We start from the raw sequence: 19,944 nt of genomic DNA, 5'->3' as shown, positions 1-19,944 counted from the left end.
TGGTTATTTCAGCACTCAGCAGTACAGAAGCAATGTCATTACCTTTTCTATCAGGGTCTATGGTTTCCATGATATACCCTTTTTTTTTTTTTTGAGACGGAGTGTCGCTCTGTCGCCCAGGCTGGAGTGCAGTGGCGTGATCTCAGCTCACGGCAACGTCCGCCTCCCTGGTTCAAGCAATTCTCCTGCCTCAGCCTCCTGAGTAGCTGGGACTACAGGCGCACACCACCATGCCTGGTTAATGTTTTGTGTTTTTAGTGGAGACGGGGTTTCACCATGTTGGTAAGGCTGGTATCGAACTCCTGACCTCAAGTGATCCACCCGCCTCAGCCTCCCAAAGTACTGGGATTACAGGTGTGAGCCACCGTGCCCAGTCTGACATACTCGTTTTAAAAAAAGATACTAACTCACTAATGTATTTCTTGGCCTGTTTCTTTCAGCACTTCCCTAAACAAGGTAGGTATATGTCAACTGTAAGAGTATAAACAAAGTTAAGTTACTTTCCAATATGGGAGAATGAATTTTGGGGAATTTCCTAGTAAGAGTTTTCTTAGATCTGCTTTCCATTGTGTATGCTGCTGGTACATACCAAATGATGGTCCAACAAACAGATGTTTCTATTATTGTGCCAAAGCATTAAAGTCACTGTCATTTAGACACCTGATCAGGTGGCATTTGATCAAAGGTTATTAGGAGCTAACATTTCTTCCTAAGTTTTAATAAATAATAAAGCCATTTTCTTTAAAGCCTTGCTACCCAGTGCTGGAGGAAATTTCACTCATGCAAGGCAAAGCATCTTCTAACATAACAGTCATTTTAAAATAGAAAGTTTTCCTTTTCAGGGTGTTGCCTAACCAACAAACACACACAAAAGGGAATGCACAGTGATATAGCTTGGCTTTGTGTCCCCACCCAAATCTCATGTTGAATTGTGTCCCCACCCAAATGTTGGAGGTGGGGCCTGCTGGGAGGTTATTGGATCATGGGGGTGGTTTCTAGTGGTTTAGCACCATCCCCCTAGTGCTATCTCATGAGAACTCACGAGATATGGTTGTTTAAAAGGGTGTAGCACCTCCCCTTTCGCTCTCTTCCTCTTGCTCCTGCCATGTAAGATGTGCTAAATTTGCCTTCACCTTCCATCATGACTGGAAGTTTCCAGAGGCCTCCCCAGCCATGCCTGCTGCACAGCCTGCAGGACTATGAGTCAGTTAAATCTCTTTTCTTCATAAATGATCCAGTCTCCAGTAGTTCTTTATAGCAGTGTGAAAACAAACTATAACAATATAATAATGTCTCTCACAGTCTTTCAGAGGAGGTTTAGAGATCACATTCATAAAAATCAATTCACATTTAGCAACTTATATAATTTATATTTACTATTTGAAAGAAATGGTCATGGCCGGGTGCGGTGGCTCATGCCTGTAATCCCAGCACTTTGGGAGGCCGAGGCAGGTACATCACCTGAGGTCGGGAGTTGGAGACCAGCCTGACCAACATGGAGAAATCTCATCTCTACCAAAAACACAAAATTAGCCGGGCATGGTGGCACATGCCTGTAATCTCAGCTACTTGGGAGGCTGAGGCAGAAGAATCGCTTGAACCCAGGAGGCAGAGGTTGCAGTGAGCTGAGATCGTGCCATTGCACTCCAGCCTGGGCAACAAGAGTGAAACTCCATCTCCAAAAAAAAAAAAAAAAAGAAGTGGTCTTTATAACCACCCAGCTTGTTACGTACCTGGTATCAGTTACCCAAACTACACTACATATAATAAAGGCAATCGAAGGAAAAACAATAATCATATTAACATGGTAATTTCCATACAGTGGTACCACTAAAGAGCCTAGATTTTGCCTTGAAAGTGGATCAATTTAAGTTAAAAGTTTGATTTAGCTAAGTTTCCTAATTGTTGTCCTGTTTTTCACATCTGGTTTTCTACATTGCCCAATTTCCCAAACACGTATCTGTTGGAAAGGGTTGGGAAAGACATTGTTCAAGGATCTGAGAGGGTTTCTCTTTGTTTTCTTCTTAGTAATAAAGGTTAAAATTTTAAGACTTTCAAATAAGGGAACTTTTACCCTTTAACACTTGTTAAAATAAAAAGAACTGTACCAGTGAGAGTGATGTTACAGGGTTATGGGGTGAATCTTCATCTCAGTTCTCTGCCTGACCCGAGTAGGCACCCAGTGCAAGACAATTTCCTTTTTCCCCACAGTGACCCAACAATACAACACAGGTGCAACTCACAACCAAAAAAAGGATTTTAGTAAGAATCACGCTTGCTTGGCACCAGTACACTATGAACTTCTATAATGCCTTCAAGATGACCACAGCCATGTGAGGAGTTAACACAGATCAAGCAATTTAGAGAGATGATATGGGATAAAAGGATGATTTAGAGCAGGTCACAGTAGAGAATTTAGGGAAACAAATGCACATATTCACACAATTATTAAAATCTATTTTTATTTTTTTGAGACAGGGTCTCACTCTCTGTTGCTCAGGGTGGAGTGCAGTGGTGTGATCACAGCTCATTGCAACCTCGACCTCCGTGGGCTCAGGTGATTCTCCCACCTCAAAAACCTATTATTGTACTATTAGAAGGCAGTGGTTCTCAAGGTATGGTCCTCAAACCACTGGCATCAGCAATATCTGAGAACTTGCCAAAAATGGAGGTTTAAAACGCCCCAATTCAAACCTTCTGAATTGGAAACTTGGGGGTGGGGCCCAGGAATCTCTTTTAACAAGTCCTCCAGGTGATTCTCACACACTGTGAAGTTTAAAAACCATGAACTATTCCACTATTAAAACATTATATTATCGACTATACCTTACATTATAATAAAAAGTTATATATGTAATGGTATTAGAAAGTGAAAAATTCATTTTATCCCGCTGAAACATTCAACACAAATGATATGTAGATAAAGCAAATCTATCTTTTCATTGACATTAGTTTCTAAACATGTTGCTGAGTTTGTAACACGTAAAATAACTTAAACCTCATAATTCTAATCAGAAGCAAATCATCATCTCTACAACTCATATACAAATAATTATAAACAGTAGGGGTCAGGAGCCCAGTACATATTAGCTGCCAAGGTGGGAACTTCTGGCCTCTGGGCCTGTGTGAGAGAGGAGGGGAGTGCAGGACAGCGGTATCTCTCTCATTTGTTCTGGGATGGAGCAGGCAAGCCTTGCCCCACAGCAAGGGAAGTGACCTGCCACCGCACCAGGGGTGCACAAGTAGGCTTCTTGTACCTCCGGAATACACCAATCTGGATTAAAACCACCACCACCACCAAGAGTAGCTTTCCTACTCCAAGGGATAGTGAAGACAGAGGTAAATATGGGTGGGCTTAAGGTCTCTGCAAGGCAGTAAGAAATGCACGGCAGGGATGACAGGCAGGACTAAGCTAAAGGTCAAGAGCACTGGCAGATGTGGGGCCACTTCTCTCCAAAGGTTTCAGGAAAAGCCCATATTCTTTTTTTCTGGGACTAGCACTAACTAGCTCCTGAGAATAAGGGAAGTCACACCTAACCGCTACACTCCCCAGTTGCTTTAGGTGACTGGGCCATAGAATCTTTCAGGTCTGCTCCAGTTCTAAGATCTTACCATTTATTAAGACAAGGTCTTGCTCTGGGTTTAAAATCTTACTATTAAATATCAGGGAATAACCAGTATTAACACATACAACCCCCCACCCCCAACCGCCACACACACACATTGGGACTGATACCCTAGTTGAGTCATTCACAGTTATTTTTACACAGCTAGACCAAATACCAGACTACAGTCATATGTGAACCATGCTTCCCGGTGCTATGTGGACACACACATTCTTTGGGCCTTGAACTGTACTTTGACCAAACTTCACCCAACCTACAAGAAAGCATCCTCCCTCCTCTCCATATTTGTTGGAAGGGCTTTTGTTTATTTCTTCCGTCTGATAAGAAAACATAATATCCTTTAAAAAAATTAACGATAAGGAGGTGCATAGGTAAGCAAACTCACGTACGCCTTATCGCCTGAAAGCACTATAGGCATGTAAGACATGAACTGGAGACGAACCTCTTTCCTGTGGCATTGGTGACTGGCTCAAGGCGGGATGGGAACTGGATTCTGACTGGCTCCCGGGTGGCTGTGGAGGCATCTGACTACCTGTAAAACACAGGAGGGAAAGTGGAGATGGGGGAACCCTTTGCATTAATAATGCAGTCATGCAAAACCAAGACACAGCCACATTTAATTTTTATGATCACAAAAGGTATAGCCCCATTAAAAAAAGACATAGCTCAGAGTGTAATAGTTCATCTTTTCCCTGGGAAACAAAGAGGAAACATGAATAAACATATTTAGCTAAACACTTGCTGAAAAGTTGTTACTGAATGAGTTCCTAAACTCATATATGAATCAATCTGTAGCTGAAATTTCTTGACACACACTTCTTCAATGCATTTAAGAAAATGTAGGAGAGCTGGGCCAAACTCATCCTCCTGACTCTTACGTGAGTCTCCAGGTGGGCAGGCATGCAGAGTGGCCAACAATTACTCATGGTAATATCCAATCAGTACAGTAATATCAATAGACTTCTAAAACATCTTCATCATTAGTCAGAGATTTAACATAAACTTAGAAGACCTCCGTTAAGAAACAAAAAACAGACTACTATAAAATGCAGTACACATGATCACTAAAGGAGGGACTATTATTCTGCATCTCCTTTGATCTTTATTGCTAATACAGCAATAGCATCTATTTAATTTCCAGTTTTAAGTGTATGCTCAGTTTGTCTTTTCCAAATATAATGTAAACTCCTTAAGACAGGAATCTTATCTGTATTCCTTCAATCCCTCTCTGAACATAGCAAATACTTAATAAGTCATAATCTGTGAATATTATTTAAAGGAAGATACTTCTTACTATATTGATAAAAGAGAGATAATGAGTCATGTGAAGGCAGGAGATGAGATTTTGAAATTTAAAAATCATCAGAGGTAGCTGATGATCTCAACTCACTTTTTGGCTGAGAGGTTTAGATGCATTTCTAAGACTAAAAATGTAACGGAATTTAAAAAGCAGCTGAATTTAGCACAGTCCTCAAGGCACTAACTAGCTCTCGTGACATGAGGACCATGCTATTTTATCTTCTACCCTCCCTCTTTGCTTCAATAAATTGGAAACACAAATACACTCACACACACACATAAAGAACACTGCATAGTCCTCTGGGGCGGTGGTCCTGGGACCCCGGCTGGATCAGGCTAACCGCTCTGACTCCGTCAGACCCACTGCTTCATAGTCAGGCATATTGCTCAAAAGAATTACAAATAATAAATAAAAAAATTAATGTCCTAAAGATCATCACCAATTCGCCCCCGTGAAGGTCAGGGCACATTCGGCACAAAGCCTGGTATTTGACGATGTACAACAACCAACCCTCTTGTGGTTCTACAAGATGGGTCTGTTACCCATGTGGCCAGGCAGGACACGGTCCCAGAATCTCTCAGGACTGTCACTCCTTACTAAGTCTAATCACGGGGTATCTGTGGCAGTCAGAGGATCAGGAATATGATTTTCAGTTTAGATAACACGTATAAATAGCTGTTAAAATATTACTATAAAACAATTGTTTTCAGGGGTTTAGGCTTTGTTTAGAGAAGAATGCAAAACTTGTTTATGTATTTCTGAGTGTTCCTGAGTGTGTAACTGCCACTCTCATTTTCAGATTAAGTGAAAACCAAAGACCTGAATTTACAGACACTGAGAAATATGCACTGTGTCACCACTAGAAGCTGCTTTTTACATTAGAAGCATAACTAGTCGGGATAAAAGACCTGGACAAACAGCATAGACTTCGTTAAGTATCCATTTGGTTTCAGACATTTGTAGTAAATTAGTACTAGTACCAAATAATTAAATGTAAACTAAAAAACACTTAACATTCTGAACCAAAACAATTTCAAGGGTAAATACTGGTCACCGACTTGGCTACAGATCTACAAAAGTTGCTGTGTGCTCACTGCAGGGTCATGTGCTTCCTATGAAATACCCTAAGGCCTCCAATCTGTAGTCCATTTAGAAATTTAAAGCACTCTGCAGCCAAATACTGACTTTTTAAAATATCACTGGGGAATCAGCTGCAGCAAGACAGTAAGTGCTTACATTATCAGGATCACTTCTGCATGACAGGCTGGATTCATAGACTCATGACAGTAAAAACAAACAGTAATTCTATGTGAACACAGGGCACCGTGGCTTAGACGGTGCACGCCCGAGGCACTGCTCTTATGCACAATATTTCAAGTAGAAATAAAAAAGGCTGTAAGTAATGCATCCCATGATTCATAAAATACCGCCACAGCCAAGCAGCACTTCTGGTTGTGTGGCACAATTCTAAGACAGATGTCCCTTTAAAGCAATGAGAATATTCACATACCAAATTCATTCTGTTAAAGATACAAGAGCTTTATCATGATACAGATCCACCCAAACCATCTTATTCATTTTCCTTTACTCCCTATCTTTCTACCATAGTTTCATAACTACTAAGTCATAGTTACTATGATTCAGTAACTACAGTAACTAAGAAACAACTTGATCTTCCACAGGCATAGTTTAAACATCGTCACAGCAGATGATGACTCAGAAAATGCATTTGAGAAAGTGATACAGAAGACTCATTTGTGTCCTTGGCCCATGTAAAGAAGAAAATTCAGAGCCCTCCGAACCAACCGAATTCAATAAACACCTTCAAAATTACAGATTTTTATATGACATGTGTTGGTCACAAGTAAAACCTCTTAAACAAAGTGTGGTAATAATTTTTAAAGAGCATACTGCTGGGCACAGTGAACCAACCCACTTTATGAAGGCACTTTAACATTAAAATAGTTTAAAAAAATAAATAAAGAGAGCCCCCGTGTTCTTTCCTCAGCAATGTCTATTACGATGTAAGCATAATGGAAAAAAACACAACTGGAAAACACTATACTATGAATTAGAATAAGTTCCGCCATTGCACACTTCTGTATTCTCCAATGATAACATATACAACCACGTGCACAATTTCGGTGCAGAACTGTCACCTGCATTTCTACTTTTACTGAAATAAAATGATCAGCCTAAGTCTATGCTATCATTTTCTTAAAAACGTACTTTTATTTTTAATTAATTTTAGACTTACAGAAAACTTGTAAAAATAGTGCAAGGAGTTCCCTTATATCCTTTAGCCCACCTCCAATGTTAACATCTTATATAACCATAATACAATTACCTAGAAGAGAAGCTTACCTAAAACCTCATTTGAATTGCACCCATTTTTCCGCGTCATGTCTTTTTTCTGGGATCATCCCACATTTAGTCTTTCCTTCTATTTTGTGACCTTGACACCTTTGAACAGTACTGTTCAGTTATTTTGTAGAACGTTGCCAAATTTTATTTGCTCTGATAATATTTTTTATCCCTAAAATGAGGTTATGAATTTGGGGAAGTGTACCACAAAAATGTCATACCCTTCTCAGTACAATCTATTTTCCCATTGTAGTTGGTTAAGTATTTTTTGGAAGATATTTGAGACTATGCAAATCCTATGCCTCCTCAAACCTGCACTCACGAATTTCTGGATCCTTTAGAAGATCTTGTTTACATTTATTACAGTGGTATCGGCTAACGGTCATTCTATATTTCCCCTTTTTCTTCCACATTTAGTTACTGGAATTCCATTGTGAGAAGAGCCATCTTCTTCCTCACTTGGTTTTTTATTTATTAGACTATTTCTCTTCACTCACTGTGGCAGACACACCCTCGAGTAACCTCCAATGAGTAACACCAGTGAGTAATCCCCTCCTTTCCACTGAGCAGAACCTGTAATTCTATCCAAAGAATGTGAAGAAAGTGATGGGCTGTCACTCCTGCAACTATGTCAGATGGCAAATGTGAAAGGATTTTGCAGACATAATTAAACTCCCTAATCAGCTGACTCTGAAATAATCAAAATGGAGAGAGATGATCCTGTATGGGCCTGACATTTCAACAGGGTTCAGGCCTTCTAGGAAATAGGCTTCTCTGATGTGAACTGAGACTAAGGCAAGAACGAGAGGCCTCCAGAATCTCAGGACCTCACTCCAGCAACCGCTAGGAGATGAAGCTGCCACAATCTGAATGAAACTTGAAGTAGATTGTTCCCTAGTCGAGCCTCCAGATGAGGATGCAGGCTGCCCAACATCTTGACTGCAGCCTTGTAAGTCCTGAGCAGCTAAGAGGTGCCTGAACTCTCTGCCAGGGGAACAGAGATAATGAATGTGCCTTGTTTTAAGCTGGTAAGTTTGTGGCACACCCTTTGGGCTTTCCTTTTTTTCACGCTGTCCTGGACACACTGTCCTGGGCTCCCCAGCACCCCTTTATGTGAGTGCTCCATAGTTTACTCAACACTCTCCTGTGTATGGGCATTTAGACAGTTTCCAGTCTTTTGTGGATGTATTTTTGTATTGCTGGGGTCTATGTTCAGGGAAAATTCCCTGAAATGGGATTGTTGGGTCTAAAGGTTACACAATTCCAAATTTCCTTCTAGAAACTTTGTACTAATTTACATTGCTACAAGCAATGTTTGAAAGGCCTGTCTCTCCATAACCTCACTAATAGAACGTATTGCTATTTAAAAAAATTTTACCAGTCTTGGCCAGGTACGATGGTTCACCCCTGTAATCCCAGCACTTTGGGAGGCTGAGGTGGGCGGATCATGAAGTCAGGAGTTCAAGACCAGCCTGACCAACATGGTGAAACCCCGTCTCTATTAAAAATACAAAAATTAGCCAGGTATGGTGATGCGTGCCTGTAACCACAGCTACTGGGGAGGCTGAGGCAGGAGAATCGCTTGAACCCGGGAGGCAGAGGTTGCAGTGAGCCGAGATCGCACCACTGCACTCCAGCCTGGGTGACAGAGCAAGACTCCATCTCAAAAAAAATTAAAAATAAAAAATTGCCAGTCTTACTGATTCTGAATGAGTTTGACTACTTTTTCAGATTTTAGGGCCATTTTAATATCTTTCCTTGTGAATTGTTTGTTCAAGTCTTTCTCCTATTTTTCTGCTTACGTTCTTAATCCTTTGTCCTGGAATTTTTAAGGGTTCTTCATATATTAGAGATATTAGCCCTTTGTCTGTGGTATATATTGTGAATATCTTCTCCTAGTTTGTCAGTTGTCTTTTAGTTTTGCTTACGGTGTCTTTTGTAGTGGAAATTTTTTTTAATGTAGTCAAATTTATCAGTCTTTATTTTTATTGCCTCTGGATTCTGAGTCACAGTTAAGAAGCTATTCTCTCTACACCAAGGTTAAAGAGGAATTCACCCTAGTTTTCTTCGAGTACATACATGTTTTTTTTCCATCTCCCTCGAGTTTATTTGATGTGAGGATGGATCTAACTTAATCTCTTTGCACGTGGCTCCCCAAGTATTCCAACACAATTTATTTAAAAATCCATTCTTAGCCCAGTGACTTGAAATATCATCTTTGTCATTTAATACATGTTCACATGTATTTGGTCTAACTCTGGACTTCCTCTTCTGTTCCACTGGCTAGCACACACTATTTTCAGTTCCAGTATTTTTATACCATGTTTTAGTGTCCAGTAAGAATAGTGCTCCTCACCATTTCTTTTTCAGTGTTTTCTAAGTTTTCTTGCATGTTTTTCTATATGAACTTTAGTATCAACCTGTCCAACCATATAAAATAGCTCACTAATACTTTCACAGCAATTGGACTGAAATAATCAGTCAAGGAGAACTCATGACTGCTGAGTTCATCCCACCCAAGAACAAGAGACATCTTTCATTTGCTTAAGTCTTCTTTAGTTTCTTTCAGGTACCTAGAGGGTTTGTATATTTTATGTTAAGTTTATTCCTAAGCACGTAGTCTTCCTTGTTGCTACTGTAAATGGGATTCTCTTCACCATTATATGTCTTTTAACTGTTTATTGTTTGTGTATAGAAAGACTACTGCTTTTTGTATGTTAATTTTATGTCTCACTACTGCATTAAATGAATTCTTCCACTGCTAATTTGTCATTGATTCTCCGGGGTTTTCCAGGCATACTATTATATCATCCGTAAATAGACAGTTTTATTTCTCCTACACTCATCCTTATGCCTTTAATTGAGTTCTCTTGCCTAACTACATTGGCTAATATCTGTAGTACATTACTGAACAGTAGTGAAGATAGTGATTATCCTTGCCTCATTTGTGATCTTAGTGGAAATGCCTCTAGAGCTTCCCTAGTCCATAAGTGAAACTAAAGCATATACATTTTACCATGTTGAGATTGTATCTCTCCATTGCTACTTCCTTGAGTGTTTTTATCATAACTGGGTGTTGAGTTTTGTTACAGAGAGGATTTCCCCCCACCAGATGTATGTTTATGGTATATATTAATAACAGAGTTGTTAGGCCGGGCGTGGTGGCTTACGCCTATAATCCCAGCACTTTGGGAGGCCAAGGCGGGTGGATCGCGAGGTCAGGAGTTTGAGACCAGCCTGGCCAACATGGTGAAACCCTGTCTCTACTAAAAATACAAAAAATTAGCCGGGCCTGGTGGCAGGTGCCTGTAATCCCAGCTACTCAGGAGGCTGAGGCGGGAGAATCACTTGAACCTGGGAAGTGGACGTTGCAGTGAGCCGAGATCACATTACTGCCCTCCAGCCTGGGCAACAGAGCAAGCCTCTGTCTCAAAAAAAAAAAAAAAAAAAAAGTTGTTAATATTGAACCAACTTTGCATTTCTGGAATAAATGCCACTTATGATACATTATTTTCTTAATGTACTGTTGGATTCTGTTTGCTAATATTTTCTTTAGAATCTTACACTAGAAGAAGTTTTGGGAGAATTTTATCCAATTAAAAATAGCTTTTAAGAACTAAATCAAGATAAGTACCAAATTAAATATTCAAGTAACATAACTCTGGGATTTTAGTATATAACACAATTGGGAAAAAGTGGCTAATATGTGTATTTTGGTAAATTAGCACACATCCAGTAATGTATAATGTACAGTGGATGGACTGAGACATGAATATATTATAGCTCAGCATACTTCATAGAACAAGATGGTGGGGCAGTCAGTACTAACAAGTGCCACGTTCTACGGTTTTTTACAACTGGACACAGTATTAACACTTTCCATAGTTCTTAATTTAATTCTGTTCATTGTCTCAACTGACTACAATGTACATTCCATACAGACAGAAAATTCAGACTGTTTGGTTCCCCGCTATATTATATCTCTTGAACCAGGCATATAGTAACCATTCAATAAGTATTTGTTGAAAAAAAAAAAGTATGGCTAATGATTCCAGGAACCAAGCTCAGATTAATAGATAATTAGATCTTTGTAACTCATCTGTAATCATGTAGTTTTATCTTATTATTCTAGATGAGGATTAGACAAACTTTCTCTGTAAACTGCCAGATAGTAAACATTTTAGGTTTCACAGGCCATATGTTTTCTGTTGCAACTACTCACCTCAGCTGTTGTAGTTCAAAAGTGGCCACAGACAATATGAAAACAAAATAGCATAAATAAAATTTTATTTGCCAAAACAGGTGGTTGCCTGAATTTGGTCCTTAGGCTGTAGTTTGTGATCCCTGTTCTAAATGATAATATGAGTGAGTAAAGAAACATTCAGGAAGGCCGGGTGCAGTGGCTCACACCTGTAATCCCAGCACTTTGGGAGGCTGAGGTGGGTGGATCACGAGGTCAGGAGTTTGAGGCCAGCCTGGTCAATATGGTGAAACCCCGTCTCTACTAAAAGTACATAAAAATTAGCCAGGCGTGGTGGCGTATACCTGTAATCTCAGCCACTCAGGAGGCTGAGGCAGGAGAATCGCTTGAACCCGGGAGGCAGAGATTGCGCCACTGTACTCCAGCCTGGGTGACAGAGCAAGACTCTGTCTCAAAAAAAAAAAAAAAAAAAAAAAAAAAAAAAGAACCACTCAGGAGGAATACTTGCTGAAAAAGCCAATACAGATGAGTATTTAATAACAACAGCACTGACACAGAAATCTCACATTCTTCCATATTTAAAGGGGAAGGCTTCATAAATAAACGTCAGTAACAGAAGTTGCTTTATGCTCTCTCCTATCTATATGTAAGAATGCACTGCGTTCCTTAGCACTTAATGCAGGCAAAAGTCTAAGACTTAAATGGTAAGTACATTTAGCAGGTAAATGTTTAGATAAATGATTACTTGTAGTTTTATTTTTCCAACTCTTTCGGATCAGAAACAAACCAACAAATCAGATCAACTACTGATCAGATGCAATTGCGTAAATTATACTCTACTACTTTTGTGTTGGGATGGTAGAGAATAAACATGAGGTGAATAGGATTCCCACATTAATCCTTCATTGAGGTTAAAATTCCCTGGGGATAATTCCTTTCTACATTACTACAGTATACAACTATAGAAAAAGAACAAGAACACTAACTCTGAACCACAACCAATTCTGGCAAACAAACCATTCACCCCTTTTCAAATAATACTGCATTATCTCCAGTATGAGTAATACTAATACATATAGAAATATTCAGAAATTCCATGTTTCAAAAGTTGTAGTGGCCATAGAAAAATTATTCCTTCCTTTCACATCATTACAGCTAAAAAGCCAACTAACCTAAGATGGATTTAGTTATCTGAGATGGAATATTGACATGATTAGTCAAGATAGCAAATCTGGAGTCTGAATGACAGACACTACTTGATTTCGGTTTTAGTGCCTCAGATCCATTCCATCCTTCCAATTTTCCTATGTTAGCTGACTCTGGGCAAAAGTGAAGAAAGAAGGAGCTAAAGAGAGAGCACTGTCTAGAATATACATTTATTTGTCTTACAAGTTCGCAGGTAAATTAGAGATAGCTTGAATGTGCCAAATGAGGTTAAAAAAAAAAAAGAGTACTCACTATATAGAGGGCAATGTCCTAAATTATATTCTTTGATTAGTAATTCAAGAAGATTGGCTTTTTACAATTAATGTGAAAAGACATGTTAAACCATGGAAATTTGGACAATTTTATTGGCCAATCATCCTCAATACATGGAGATCATGAGGTGTTTAGTGGCAAGTACTTGAGTCCTCTTCATAAACTCTGTGACAGCTGCAAGGGTAAGACAGACCTATTCTTAGGTCCATGTGAATTAAACTGGTTGTGGTTCTTGTTGAATTCTGAGAAGAAATGAGGAATGCTTCCAGTCACTTTGCAAATAACTCTATCATGATCAAGTTACTCCCATGGGATGGTGCTACAAAATCAATACATAGTTCATGGTTTTCAGCAATTAGCAATTGAATTAATTCTTCTACTCGTCAAGAATTCTTGGTGGTGTCATTAACTTTAGTGAGAAATTAAAAGAACACATTGTAGCAACCAAATACTGATACATTACTACTATGATCGTGTTCATCTTGTACTTCCCACTGACTGTGCAATTCTGCTGCTGCATCCAAAATTAAAACACTGGGTTGCTTTATTCTAGTACAGCCTCATGGAAATCGGCTCTCTTTCAAATCTTTAAAGTAGAATACGGGTCTCACCTGCCACCATCTGACTTTACCGATCTTCTGGAGGATACATTTCTAATATTCTGCCAAACCCACTAGTAATTACACTATAACTTCTTACTATGGGTTGTATTTAGTTGCTCCTTTAATTTCTGAAACATGAAGAACTGGTCAGGATCTTTCCTTCCACCATGATAAATGACAATATAATTTTGTTAAGAGACAGCATTGGTTGGTTGCATGGTAGACTCCGCATCTGTGGAAATCACTGTACATCTTATCTAAGTTAGTAAGAAGCTAGAGTATGGTAAGATGGTACAGCTCTGCAACACAGCACAAGGATTTCATGGGTCATTTCTTTAAAAACCCGCATGATACCTAATGGTGTAAATGAAAAATACATTTTTGATAATCCTCACATTCAACAAACGTCCTAGTCTCAGGCATTTCTTTAGATGAGTTAGAAAACCCACAAGTTATTTAGACATAGCATCCTTCTGTTCAGTGTTTTCTATTTCACTTGCTTCAAGAACGGAAAAAAATCCCACTTATTCTCAGAATGAAGAAGCAGGCTGGCTGACAGCAACTTCGATATGCTCCAAGCAAACTACTGAAATACAGAATCTGCTCGGGCTTCCGCTTAGTGGTTCCGGTTAACAGTTTATCTGAAGTGCGTGGGTGTGAACTTATAACACTTCCTATTGTTCAGCATGGGGTGTGTGTGCCTCTGTCTCTAATAAGATCACCTCACCCTTTACCAAAAGGTCCTGTATCAGGGCAGAGGGGTGGGGAAGATGTTGGTGAACAGGCTGTCAACACAATTCTTTATTGTGAATAAATCCTATCTCAGATTAGAGCAGTGTAAACCAGAAAGTAATGTTCTTCCCTACCTTTCAACTGAGAACACAGAACGACAGCAATTTGGTGTCCTCACCTTGAAGGAGTTAAGCCCCTGCTTTGAGAGATAAACCTTTTCATGTCATACAGCTCGAAAGTTCATTCAAAACGGGGCTAGACTTTCCTAAATCCTTATCCAAAATATTACAGACTATTCATGTGTCATTAGGTCCTAAAAATACAGATAAATGGGCACTTCAGAGGCTATCTGACTTGGATACTCCCGAGCCACGAAGGGAAGAAGAATACTTCCAATTCCCGAACTTGAGAGAACAAGACAGCTCCCACGCACCGTTCACAGGGCCGTATACCTTTATTCTAAACAAACTAATACACTGTCAAAAACCTGCTGGATTAAGCTTTTCAACTCTCCTCCCTACTGTGGTCTGAGTGTTCCAAGTCTTTTTCTAAACCTCACTGCTAGGCTTGAAGATAGATTAGCTACAAAGGTCGATCAGCCAACAGGTAGAAAACAGAAGTGAGTATGATGTGGTCTGTGTGAATTATGCCCTCATAAAAGCCCTTGAAGACCAACTTATAAAACGTTACTCACCCAGCCTGCTATCACAGATTCAAACCAGAACTTTTCTTTTATTAATTAAACATACTAAAACTACATAATGTTTTTCACATGGGTCCTCCTCAGAACTCTGTGACAGGTGCAAGGGTAAGACAGACCCTTGCAAGGTGGTTTAATAGTCTGATCACTAATACCCATGAGATCCCTTTTGGGGAGATACCTTCCCACAGAGAACTTGGGGCAAAGAAACTGAAAAGTCTCTGGCAAGGCAAAGGACAAGTTAAGTCAGAGGATACATGGTGATGCACGGACTTCTAGACTTAACTATTTAAGTCAGCACAGCTTTGATTAAAGATAAACTGGAGTTGGCCCAGTGCAATGGCTCACGCTTGTAATCCCAGCACTTCAGGAAGCCAAGGCAGGCAGATTGCTTGAGGTCAGGAGTTCGAGACTAGCCTGGCCAACATGGTAAAACCCTGTCTCTACAAAAATGCGTGGTGGTGGGCACCTGTAATCCCTGCTACTTGGGAGGCTGAGTCAGGAGAATTGCTTAAACCTGAGAGGCGGAAGCTGCAGCGACCCGAGATCATGCCACTGCACCCCAGCCTGGGTGACAGAGCGAGACTCCGTCTCAAAAAAAATAAAAAAATAAACTGGAGTCATAAAACATTTACATACAGAGGATTCTCCGCATTAAAATGAGACATTTTTAGTCTGGATGACTGCTAAGTGGCCTGAAAGGTGTGGGAATATCACGTGCTTTGGGTTTGACTGAGGCACAACTCTCAGGGTGGCGGCTGGCACAGCTCAGCCTGGGTCCCACTGCACTTGCCACTCCACTCAGGACCGACTCTGGGGAGGTGAATAAAAACTGTGTCTTTGTGGATAAAACAGCCATTAAATAAAAGATGGAACTTTAAGGAAAGCTTCTCAACTTTAGTTAACTTCAGATGTGAAGACATGAATAGTAAATAGGCAGTATGACCAAAAATGTGATTTGGTTGAAAGCAGGAACCACTTCTAACTTTGGGAATCTTGAGGATCTGGGAGGCATCCCCTGTGAAAGTCCATGATGTCCTGAAGTACATCAACTACCATGCTGAAAATCTGGCATTCTCATCAAAACACACCCTTTGCAATAGCTTTAAAGCTCAGGCATACAATTCCCAGGTCTACTGGGCCATGTGAAAACCCACTTGTGGAGGGAAAGGTCTATTCTCCACATTTGGGTATGGCATCGCTAGCCCGGCCTTCCCCCAGGAAGTCCGGATTCATAGCACTCTGCTATCTGTAAGAAAAGAGGTAGGTTCTGAACTTTCCTCAGGCAGAACACCAGACATAAAATGCTGAACAGCCACCAGCTCCATTCTCTCGAATCCTCGCTTTGATGTAAGGTAAGAGGCGGCGGGGAGAACACCAAATAGAGCGGATGGTTTATATTTCTCTCACCAGGGCAAATTAATAAAAACAAAACCTAATTCTTCCCTTCTCTCACCCATTCTTATTCCTCCTCAATATTTTTCCTCTTTCTAAGATTCCTTTTTTGTTTGAGAAGCTTAATATTTGGCTGCCTCTGAAGAAATGGGTATAGTGACAGATGAAAGACTTGTATTCATCGTCTAATTCAGAATAAGGGGAAAAATCGACTGCTGTGCATTTAGGATTCTAACAACCTTGCAATTTTGTATAGTCGTTTCCCCCACCCGTTCTTTTGAAGAAATCTGCTTTTATTCTGCTAATAACTAACCACAGTTGCAGCAGCATGGATCCGATTAGCAGTTCTTATGATACAAAGGGGAGAAGAAAAAAAGCTGTGAACAGGGTTGCCAATTTGTCCACCTGGGCCCCCAGGAGAAAGATTAGCTGAGGCGCCTGCCTGCTCCCTTTCTTCCACTTGATCACTGCTCTATGCTGCCGGATAGAGACAGGCCTTTTTAAAGCCAAGGCACTTTCCTTTAATCAAAGTTTCACTCGCCTCCACCCTCTCTTGTCACAAATTTCTCATTCTGGGTTCCAACGCTTCGTGACAACTCTGCCTGTAAACATGGGTGGTTGGCTATGAAAAGTGCCACATGCGGATGCTCACTCCCTTGGAGTCATTTTGCACCTAAAAGAGAATATAGCACGTGAGCGCTTGCTGTGCCCTGCAGGTACGAGGGACCGTGTTTTCCAGACCAAAAGGTGGCACACGTGGTCAATCAATGGGCATCTTTATGCTGCGTCTGGATGTGAGAAGAGGGAGGGAAAAATACAGGGTTTGGGAATTAAATATTGGAATTTGAGGGAAATAACACAGAATGTATAAAGTTGAGACCAACAGATAAAACACTGGTACTATAGGTGGCATGGTTTCTATAAATTCTCCATTTAGATATAGAATTAAGTGTCAATTTATGTACTAAAATAATATGCTTTTTCTTACAGAGTTTAAAATTTCATCGCATTTGTGATTATACTAACTGATGACAGCTTGTTTTCATGATAAAACTTAAGATTTTTAAACCCTTGGCATAAAACTCATACTTTTAAAAGTAAAGAACGAGACAGCTGAAACCACTTACTATTCTGAAAAACTTAAAAAACAAACAAACAAGAAACCCCAGGCTCCTGAGTGAAATCTCCAGGATCTAAGGGGGACAAATCAACACTTCACAATGTATATTTGAAGGAAACCAGCACCTGCTTACCTTGCTTCACTATCACAATTCACACCATGACATATTAATACATTTGGGTGTTTAAATAAGTGCTTTTTCAAGAGATATAGAGTTGCACAATGAAACCCGGATTAATCAATAACCAGACTCCTTTTTAACAGTGCTGGGCTTGTGAGGTTGCTGGGGGGAGAGCAGACCTCTCCAGCACGAGGCTAGAACTGGGAGGCCCAGGCGGGTGGCAGTGGGCACCCTCAGGGACCCGCAGCTCGGGAGTAAACTCTGCCAGAGGCAGTGCCAGCCTGGGCACGGCTAAGCTCTCCATGCTGAGTGCCAGGGGACAAGGAGGGCTGTGCAGGCCACAGAGCCTCTGACTGTGGCAATGTGGAGAGGAAGGTTCTCGAGCACGACCTCAAGTACTCTCCATTACTTCTTTCAGATTGGACTAAATATTCGGCAAGCACACTTGTGAAAGGTATCTGTCACAGTGGAGTCGCTTTCAGGAGGGAGGGGAAAAGAATGATCCCATGGCGGGTGAAATGCAAAGGCAGAAAGACGGCTCCAAGCCCACAGGAGAAAGGTTATAAGTCACCAATTTCAGAACTCTCTTCTTTTGAATTCCCATTTTTCTAAGAGAACTGTGAGTTCTTTAATTTGGCCCATGTTTACTGAATAGTGCTACTTGCCAGGCACTGTTCTTGGCACTGGGGACAAAAAGAAGAAAGAGGCTCTCAGCCCGCCAGGGGCTCAGGCAGCTGGGGCAGCCCTGAGGGAGAGCTGAACTCCGGGGCTGCAGGGGTCAGCAAGGACTTCGTGAAGGGAAAGATCCTTTAGCGGGGTCTTGAAGGGTAAGTAGGAGTTTGCTGGGCTGCATGAAGAGTGGGATGGATGTTCCAGGCGGAAAGGATAAATCACATTATTCTTTAATGCAGCTCGAGGGACAAAGATCTGACGCAAAATCATGGTCAGTGGTATAGAAACAGGGAATTCTCAACTAGTTCCTCCATCTGCTTCTAAGAAAAGGCACTGAGGCCACATGAAAAACGAACAAGCAGCAAAAATATATATCCACTGAGGTTCGGTTCTCTTAAAATGTGATACTTTTTTTTGCCTTTTTTCAAGTAGAATTAAAATAACATGATTCTTGGATTTCATGTGAAATGAACTTCAAGTAACAATTGTGGAAATAAGGAAGTCTGCTGCTAACTGAATTGGACTTGAGAATACAACAGTATTTTTGCACAAGAATTTTTTCTGTGACATTACTTTCAACTGAACCAAATCTAGTTCTAGAAAGATCAGGAAAAAAAACCTCAGGACTATGCCGCCCTTAACACATGAGCTAATCATCCCTCAACTTTCCTGTGAGAAATGTATGTGCTCCTAACTGGGAAGACAGGCCTCCTTCTCAGCCACGCCCATGGAGCACTGGGGAAGTGCTAAGTTGTCTTGGACACGGGTGCTCTCTTCCATATTCTAGAAACATTTCTTCTTCCATTTCTTTTTCACAGTCTCTACCTTTTTGGGTACCCCAGGGTTTCCTCAGAATTCTTCTCGCAGTGATTCTCAGCCTTGGCTGTGCATAATAACCACCTGGAGAGCTTTAAGAAAGTACTGACGGAATACCCCGCGTCAGACCGATTAGCTCAGCATCTCCAGGGCTGGGCCAGCACCGGTCCTTTCCCAGGCATGCTGTGTGGCGAGTGCTGAGGAGCGCTGACCTTCACTCACTCCCTAGGCCAGTACTTCCCAGACCAGCAGCTTCAGCAGAACTAGAAATTATTGGAAATGCAAACTCTCGGGCTCCATCCCACAACTACTGAATCACAAGCCCTCCAAGTGATGCTGAGGCAGGCTGGGTGCCCAGGGGACCTCATCCTGAACCCTAAAGCCTCACACACTCATTTTTCCCACCAAAATACTTCCTGAGTCCAGATCTTATCCAACCTCCTATTCAAAACCTCCCTTAGGATGCCCAGTAGGAACCTCAAATACATATGTTTAAAACCAAACTCTCGATTCCCCTTCAAAGACGTGTTCCTCTGTCTTCTGTACAGAACCATCATTTACCAATTCCTTCGGCCAAACTCCTTCTGCCACTACTCCCGCTATGTGCACATCCAAGCGGCCATCAACACTCCGCGTGGTTACTGCAGGAGCCTCCGGTGTCTCTGCTCCCACCTTCCCCTACAGTATACTGTCCACTTAGCAGCCACAGTGAGCCTCCTAAAACCTAAACAGGATTATGCTATTCCCTGCCTTCCCAACCTTCCAGAGGGATCACATCACGCTTAAACTCCTAAATCGGCCAGGCGCAGTGGCTCA

At 40.9% G+C, this 19,944-nt stretch overlaps 1 protein-coding gene across 15 annotated transcripts in view; it reads right to left on the bottom strand.

The window, feature by feature from the left end:
* Positions 1-19,944, bottom strand: part of ARID1B (AT-rich interaction domain 1B) — a 434,368-nt gene that overhangs the window by 95,776 nt on the left and 318,648 nt on the right. For 12 of the 15 annotated variants that reach the window (XM_016956518.4, XM_016956522.4, XM_016956514.4 and 9 more), the window contains one exon: positions 4,069-4,158. The exons of the other annotated variants lie outside the window; for them this stretch is intronic. In XM_016956518.4, coding sequence (XP_016812007.3) covers positions 4,069-4,158 — 90 coding nt within the window. The remainder of the gene's footprint in view (positions 1-4,068; positions 4,159-19,944) is intronic. 15 annotated transcript variants of the gene reach the window in all.

This window comes from Pan troglodytes, chromosome 5 (genome assembly GCF_028858775.2).
Source record: "Pan troglodytes isolate AG18354 chromosome 5, NHGRI_mPanTro3-v2.0_pri, whole genome shotgun sequence".
Taxonomy (NCBI): domain Eukaryota; kingdom Metazoa; phylum Chordata; class Mammalia; order Primates; family Hominidae; genus Pan; species Pan troglodytes.
The sequence above is the reverse complement of the archived record's forward strand: the minus strand, read 5'-3'. Positions and strand labels throughout refer to the sequence as shown.